This window comes from Sinocyclocheilus anshuiensis, unplaced genomic scaffold (assembly GCF_001515605.1).
Source record: "Sinocyclocheilus anshuiensis isolate Anshui unplaced genomic scaffold, SAMN03320099.WGS_v1.1 scaffold1746, whole genome shotgun sequence".
NCBI classification, from domain to species: domain Eukaryota; kingdom Metazoa; phylum Chordata; class Actinopteri; order Cypriniformes; family Cyprinidae; genus Sinocyclocheilus; species Sinocyclocheilus anshuiensis.
The window spans coordinates 1,006,973-1,015,741 of NW_015545562.1; the positions used below are offsets into that span (position 1 = coordinate 1,006,973).

The 8,769-nt window shown below is 35.8% G+C and overlaps 1 protein-coding gene across 2 annotated transcripts in view; it reads right to left on the reverse strand.

Annotated features, from left to right (window-relative positions):
• The window catches only part of LOC107698370 (myomegalin-like), a 68,431-nt gene that overhangs the window by 57,857 nt on the left and 1,805 nt on the right, over window positions 1-8,769 (reverse strand). The window contains exons 1-2 of one of the 2 annotated variants that reach the window (XM_016499356.1): window positions 4,326-4,654; window positions 959-1,011 (exon numbers count right to left, since the gene is read on the reverse strand). In XM_016499356.1, coding sequence (XP_016354842.1) covers window positions 959-1,011; window positions 4,326-4,351 — 79 coding nt within the window. In that variant the 5' untranslated portion in view covers window positions 4,352-4,654. Of the gene's footprint in view, window positions 1-958; window positions 1,012-4,325; window positions 4,655-8,769 lie in introns of those variants that run through there. The other variant, XM_016499357.1, reaches the window with a different exon arrangement.

The following is an 8,769-nucleotide window of genomic DNA, read 5'->3' on the forward strand; positions in this document are numbered from 1 at the left end:
ATATTTTATTTATAATAAATAATTATAATATAAATGTGTATTTTTGTTCACACATATCTGATCTATCGTATACAAACATCCACATACAGAGCAGAACCGTGCCAAACCATTACAAAAAAAAGTTCCAGGAACAGGGCTAAAATTATGTGTTTTTTTCCCCAGCATGAGAAGAGGAGAGTCCCTACAGGGCATAATCACAGAAACACTGGCAAGGCCCAAACTTCTTGCAGTTCTTTAAAACCATGGCATGGCCTCATTAAAGCTTATTAAAGGACTTTTATTTAATATGTTCCAGTGGTGTGTATTGGACGTGTGCCTAGGGGTGTATTGGAGACGACTGCATGGCACAGGCCTGCTGTACTACACATTTACTGTGCCAGAGAAATGTCAAACACGCTCACAGCGAGGTTTTGTGGAACATAATTAAGCCGTTACCTTTATGTTTTTATTAGCAACTCATAAATGAGTTGTCCAGAAATAAACTATATGTGCAGTTCAGATAGAAGCAGCTTAACAAAGCAGACCGACTCCATTTTTCAGAACATCACTGCCACAGTGTTTTGCAAACTCAGATTTATGACAAAACAAGTTGTTTTGGTAAAATTGGGTCTTAGTCTATTAAAAAGTCAGTGATTTTACTGCGGGAAAGAACTACAAGCTAAGAGATAAGAAGGATAGTTCACCCAAAAAAGAAAATTCCTAATTTATTCACCCTCAAATTGCTGAAGGATTTTTTCCTTCTTCAAAATATCTTCCTTTTCATTTAACAGAAGAAAGAAATGTATAAAGGTTTGGAACAACATGAGGGTGAGTAACATATTTTTGGGTGACCTATCCCTTTAAGCACATCATAAAGTGACATTTGTGGAACTGTATTGTGACATAGCATTCAAAATAACTGCACATTTACGTCTTTAGTGTAAAATGGAAGATCTACCAATGAATTTAATATACTTACCGCCCATGTTGATCATGCTCTTGGGCCGGGCCGCTTTATGTCCATTATAGTGTCTGAAAAATACAAGAAAAGATTAATATTTGCCCTCTTGTATCACTTCAATCTGTTTCTGAGAACATACTGCATTAGATCAGTTCAGGCCCATATACGTTTTTGAACAAAAAAAAATATGTTTTTAGGGTCCAGCCATATTTAAAGACACAGGCTTGTGAAAGTTGTGCTAGTAATTTTCCTGATAAACAATGACTGTCTAGTTTGTTACACTTCTGTTTCTGGCATTAGTGAGAAGAGTTAAAATGCCAAATATATTTCCATTTCACATACCTTTTCCATGCTAAAGACAGTCTTTCAGTCTTTTCATGTTAACTGAGTGATGACAGCACACCTGATCATTTTTACCACCTGATTTTGGTCTGCATGTCTGTAAACCTCCCATCTGCTTCACATTTGTTAATAGATGACAAGTAGTCTAGTCTTTTATACCATCTTGCACAAAACAATAAAGAAAAAATGGCTCTTATCAAACAGACATGATGTTGTAAAACTAGACTGCAATGTCAGTATCTGTTGGGACAGCACAGTCAGTTGTACTACTAATAACCAAATATTATTTGGGCTTCTCAGTAACGCAATCATAATTATAGTAATGGGATTAAAATAACAGGTTATATAATTGCATAATGATAATGCTGACACGAGCTGAGGGATAACATAAATTTGATAAAGTAGCATTCTCCTCAGTCTGCCCCATTCTCTGATACAAGATAGAAAAGTTCCTAATGCTCTCCGAGTGTAGTTCCTCTAAACATTAATATTTAACCTCCTAAACACATTCTTATTGATTGGTGCCCACAGACTCTAAAACGCTGCTCAGATTGCAAATCATCAGCACAAATGGACACAAGGTCATTTAAGACAGACTCATGTTACACATGCACTCAGTGCTAGAGTGCTATATTCGAATGACATTGATTTTGTAATTGTATATTCTAGCAGTTTTCAACCTTTTTTCAGGCTAAGGAACCTTTGGTTTTAAGCCAAGCCAACAATAGCATGCATATAGTACCACATTACAATTATGTATTTACATAACCTACCATTCAAAAGTCAATGAGATTTTTTAAAATGTTTCTGAAAGAGGTCTCTTATGCTTACCAAGGCTGCATTTATTCATTTGATTTAATCAAAAGTACAGTAAAAACAGTAACAGCGTAAAATATTACAACTTAAAATAACTTTTTTTAATATACTTGAAAATATAATCCATTATTGTGATGAAGACCTGAATTTTCAACAGCCAGTACTCCAGTCTTCAGTGTAACATAATCATTCAGAAATCATTCTAATATGCTGATTTGCTGATCACAACACATATTATTATCAATGTTGATTTTCATACGACATTACACTGTTGTCATGAGACAGCTAAGAATCAGCTGTTTGTTGCTGCATCAGTAAAAGGCTTATTTTAAGTAAGTGACAGTCTAATAGGATAATACGGTAAGATGCTGCTCTCCCATGCTCACATGTCTCAAATATCGCAAACATCTGAATGCAATGCAGTTTTTAAATGGCTAATTCACTAAGATGTAAATTGAATTTGACACATATCAACAAATGCATGCTTGTCTGGAAGCAACATGCTGTAAATGCAAAAATGTTTGCATTGTTTCTCAACCCTTTATATCTCATGTTCATTAGTAAGATTTTTGTATGTTTTGAAAAGAAGTCTCTTATGCTTACCAATCAAAAACACAATAAGAACAGTAATATTTTGAAATATTATTAGAAATGTTATAAACTGTTTTAATATATATGTTTTAATATATTTTAAAATATAATTTATTCCTGTGACTGAAAAGCTGAATTTTGAGCAGTCATTACTCCAGTCTTCACATGATCCTTCAGAAATCATTCTAAAATGCTGATTTGGTGCTCAGTAAATATTTCATTTATTACTGTGGAAACCAGTTGTGCTGCTAAATGTCTTTTGTGAAAATAGAGATTTTTTTCCAGGATTTTTTGAATGGTAGTGTATCCCCATCAGGCTAATGTGCTGCTTTATTGACACCAAATCAGATTACTTCTATACTGTTTTAAAATTTTATCAAAGTAAAAGGAAAAATCGTAGTCTGTGACCTGCTTAAGTAACCCCCGGGGTACGTCTACCCCCACTTGGCAATCACTTGTCACAATCACAATCACTAGAAAAATAAAATCTATTTGAAAACCACCATTCCAATTTACCACTTGATATAACAAATGCAATACAGATCCTTATTGCTTTGGTTTGAAAACAAAACATAGCTACACCCAGCGAATGTTCATACATGATGTTAGTCTTCCTATTATCATATATTTTCAATACCACATCCAAACTATATATCCCTGGCTACTTCCTAAAGTCCCATTAGATGATGACTGTCGCACGTGAGCTCTTAACACCTATCAGATAAACGGGTTCAGACCATAATACAGGCAAGACAGTAGTGTGATAGATGGGACCGTTTAATTTCCTCACTTTGATGTGAGAGACAAAGAAGCAGGCGCCTAATTAACATGATCCATATCAAACCACTTAAAAGTCTCCTAAAAGCCAAAGAACATCCATCTCACATCACATTATTGCTCCAGAGAGAGACAGACAGAGGGGTTCAGCAAGCAAAAGGAACATAAACAGATGGTCTTCCACACACAGCTGACCGAGGGTGTCAACAACTTCACCATGTCGGCACGATCCACCCACTAAGGTGTGCATATCATGGGGGATGGGCCTATGCTAATGAGCTTCTAACGTTCCTCTTTGTTTCTCTAAACAGCCACCATTGCAGAAAGATTTTCCATGGAGAAGGAAACATTACATATCAGCTTCATCGCATACAGACAAAACATGCCCAATAGCTTCACTTGCCAAGACGATCCCTGAGTCATGACCACCTGCTCTAGGTCACTCATAATCATACTAGTGGTCAGCTGAGAAATCAACTCCCCCACACTGACAAATGGTGTGCTCAATTGTGAATGCTGTTTAAACAGTGCTATTGCATAAATGGAGGGGCATAGTTTCGTATTCCCATGCGTTCGGAGTTGCATAAACATAAATAGCATTGAAAGAACTTTCTGTACTTCTGTACTTCTCATACAAAGTGTACCAATGTAATGATTTCAGCCTTATGATGAGGTAAACCAGACATTGTACTCCCACATTTTTCAAATTACTGCAATTTATGCCTGGATTCAAACTCAGCAAACAAATCCCAAACACAACACTGTGTAATACAAAAACAAATTCCTCAAAAAAAAGCAAGCAAGCTGTCTTCTCTCCTGAAGTATATGTTTCCCGCTCAGTTAGAGGTGAATAGCTTACCTGCCACGATACAGAAATCCACTCATCTTTGCGACATCCAAACCACACGAAAGTTGAAAAAGAACAGACAGGAACAAACTCAGCTCCTAAAAAGGGAAAAAGCCAGACTCTCTTCTGTGGCTCTGATCTCAATCCAGTGTTTTAGTGAAGACATCTTCATTTCCAAAGACCAGGCTGGTCAGGAGTCCAACCAAACACAGACACACACACATGCAGGGCAAAGTTGCTATTTCTCTCTGGACGGCAGGCTGGAGATGGTCATTTGACGTGGCAAGGCCAGACCGGGAGTCAGCGAAACACACACATACAGGGTTGGTAAGTGGTAAACAGCAGAGGTGAGGGTACACACACACACACAGAGCGCCACTGGCTTGCCCTGAAAGAATGATCTGTTCATGCATGCTCAAAGACAGGTTTTTCTGAGTATGTGTTGGGAGGAGGGTGTGTGCGTGTGGTTTTCAACTACAAACCACATTGGGCCTTCCTGCCCAGGCTTGAGGAGCATCCTTTAAGTTGTAAATGGGCTATTCGCCCCTAGCTGTTACTGTCTGTGAGCTGAGAGGAGGGGCGAGGAGAGAGGGACACAGGCTCAGACAGGTCTGTAGGTAAAACACAGCATTTAAGAAGATTATCTCTTGCTGCTGAAGATGAGGAATCTGATGTTACTAAGTTCAAAAAGACTGAAAGTTAAGTCAGCTGTAAACGACAGACAAAAATAAATATATATATATAGCACAGACATAACTGTGAGGCTCTGTCCGTGATGATTTATAAAATCCCTAGTGTGTGTGACTAAACTCAAGGAGACTGAAATGGAAATTGTATCACATGTTTTCCAGGGGAGTGGCTGATGAGTTGCCTAACAGTTTAGTCAGAGAAATATTCACATTTCATTCTACATGCAATCTCACTGAGAAATCGAGTGATATAGTACATTTTATGGAGGTTAGAATGAATACACACACACTGCTTTTAAAGGGATAGTTCAGGCAAAAATGAAAATGTTGTCATTATTTATGTACTTATTCTCATAAATGGCCAAACCTATTTGGCTTCTTTATGGAATTTTTGAAGACAGTTAAAATGCAATTAATAAGAACAGGGACGAAAGCTTGCAAGCTTCATAAAGGACACAAAAGCACCAAAATAGTATCTTGAACTGGTCCATATATGACCAGCCATTTTTAATTTTAGTATTTTTACTTTAGAATTTTTTAGTATTTTTACTAGTTTTAATAATTATTTTAGTACTTTTAACATAACCTTATTTAGCTGTCAAGGCAGCTTTTCTCGTTTTTGTTTACGTTTGTCATCTAATAGAAATATTTAATTTTAGTGTATATTTATTTTAACTATATTTTTTAAGGTATTCTGCAGTCAAACAATGAGAAACAGGCCAAAATTAAGGTTGTCACAGAAAATGTTTACTTCCATCATAATTCTCAGCATTTATGAAAGTTCATGACAGAACTAGCAATGTCCAATTCATGAATGAATCATTCTTATAGTCACAAAACCAATCTGAATGATTAGCTCACAAAACTGGCTGATTCGATTCTCAAGTTCAACTTGGCTTAAGGATTCATCATTAAGGTGATACTTCATCCAAAAATAAAAATAAAAATTCCATAATTTACACACCCTTCTCTTGTTCCAAACCTGTATGAGTTTCTTTCTTCTGGGGAACACAAAAGAAGATATTTTGAAGATCGTTGGTAACCAAAAAGTTGACGGTAGCCATTGAGATCCATAGTATTTTTTTTCCATTTAACAGGTCACTGGAGGGGAGGATTATCAGTAAATAATGACTTAAATAATTATCTGTGCCTATCATAGAACTTCAAAAATGTGCTTAGGGTTATTTGGAAACGTCAGTCCTCATTCATTGTAATTGCATTACAAAAAAGAATAGCAGAAAGTCTTCAATTTCTTCTCCTTATGACATAAGGGTTAATAAATGATGACATAATTTTTATTTCTGAGTGAACTGTTCCTTTAAATGAAGCTTCTCTGAACAGTTATGTCACATTTTTTTCCAAGGTGCAGACTGACTCCAAGAGCAGAGCGAGAAATACCATTCAGGCATCTTACATAATTGCAAAATCTTCCCCCAGTTAAATAATTGACATTGGATGAGCCTGCTAACTGTTCATCATCATGTGTTCATAATCAGCTACATTTTATTCCTTATTAAGCCTGCCGTTAGTCTTCTTGCAGGCCTGGGAAATGGCACGCATTACTCTTTCAAGACAAGCCAACATGCGACTGTGTTTGGACTCTCTGAGAGGTTTCTCCACAGCTCGACAGAATGATTTAAGATGCTTTGACATTCAAGGAGAAAACAAAATTAAAGATAGATAAAGAATACGAAATGTACAAAAGGAATCACACTAAATATTTCCAATAACAGTGAAAGAGGTAGTGTATCTAACTCAGGAGCCACGGTGACCCTGTAATTACCACTGAGACTGCACTATGTTCCCACCCTTCAATCTGAAATCCCTGTGTTTGAACAGCTGCCCAGGACCAGCTGCTGGGTGTATGATGAACGGAGAACCACAAGTCACACAGGACTCTAGAACTAAACCGCAAACAGCCCATTTCATATCAGAAAAGTGGATTCTTTCATAGTGAGCACTTTGCCTCAGAGCAGGTGATCCTAACAGCTATTACATCACTACATCCAGTATTTTTATAGACCATAAACATATAGCAACAAAGCACCCTTTTATCCCATAATATTTTTAAAACATAATACGGGTGAAATTTCTTCAAGCATTAAGACGTCTATGACCTTACATGTTATGGTTACATTTACCGACCATTACATGCTATGTAAGCAGGGCCGGCTACGGCTATTATTATTTAATCATTTCACTGGTGGAATTGTTCATGCTTCTATGTCTTGTATATAATGAATCTGCAGCACTGACAGGGTAATTCTGGGTTGCCATATGTGTAGAATGAATCCCAGGCAATCCCTGTACTGGCTGATTAGAAACAGGACATGTCCTTCATTGTATATATACGTCTGTGTGAAAGGGGGAGGGAGGCGATGGACTCCGTAATTAACTCTGTCACATTTTTTACAAGCTGTTAATGAAGTTGTATAACTCCTACAATTCCTTGCTACGCGTCCATCTGCGAATGTAGAATTAGAAGCAGACACAATATTATGTCAATTACAATTAGAAAACCATTAGGAAGCAGATGCAATGCTAAGAAAGTCATTATCAGAGTCATTTTAACATTCCTACTTATCTGAAAATATAACAGAATTAAAATGACATTGAGATAACATCAAACAGCTGCTTGCACATATGCTGTAGCATTTACCAGCAAGAGGAAACTTTGAACTTTGAAGAAGAAAATGAATGTGCCTGAACACAAATTTTGACTACGAACATTAGTAATGTCCTATAACAGCTGTAGTTTATTCCTAGTTTACATCAGTAATGTAATTTAGATCAAATCTAACTGTTAGATACAAACAGATAACTGACATAAAAATAATGAGGAAAAACTGTCTCAAATGGCAGTTAAATACGGTTAAATATGTTTTATTCTTTAAACTAAATCTTAATTTAAAACAATATTGAATAATTACAATTTAAATAATTAAAAATTAATATATATTGCAGCCTTCAAATTGGAAATATCACGAGTTCTAAGCACATTAATCATAAAGCAAAGTCATACTGAATATGATATAAAAAAATGTTAAATAAATAATATTATTTGCACATTTGTATTCTTTTTCCAAATTGAATGCATGATCTGTTGTAATATAAAAACAACAGATGTATGGGGGGCGGAGTCAAAAGTACAATTTTTTATATTATATTATATTTTTATTTTTATATTATCAAACAATTATAGTCATTTAGTAACATAAATATATCTTAGTGTAGGCTATATATTTAGAGTTTTATAATTCATTATCTTCTTGTAGATCCACCAGTTCACATTTACAACTGCGTGTTTTCTGCCTAAAAATAAGGGTCGTTTTTGGCTTTGGTCTAAACAAAGAGCAGAAGGGCTTATTGAAAAATGTAAATTAATTCTCTGCCAGCAGGTGGCGCTTTTCGCCAGAATTATAGACATTTCCCCCGTAATCGCAGTAAACAAAGCTGTGCAGCACCTGACTTTGACATAACTGCAGTAATGCCTTAGCCATCTTCAAGAAACGACTAAAAACACATCTGTTCCATCTTTATTTGACCCTCTAACTCTAGCACTTTCTATTCTATTTTAATTCTACTTTATCTATTTATCTTCTTTTTTTTATTTAAAAAAAACTAGCTTTCTATTTTTTTCTATTCTATCTACATGTTTTTCTTTGTGTGTGTGTGTGTGTGTGTGTGTATAATATATATATATATACAGTGGGTACGGAAAGTATTCAGACCCCCTTCAATTTTTCACTCTTTGTTATATTGCAGCC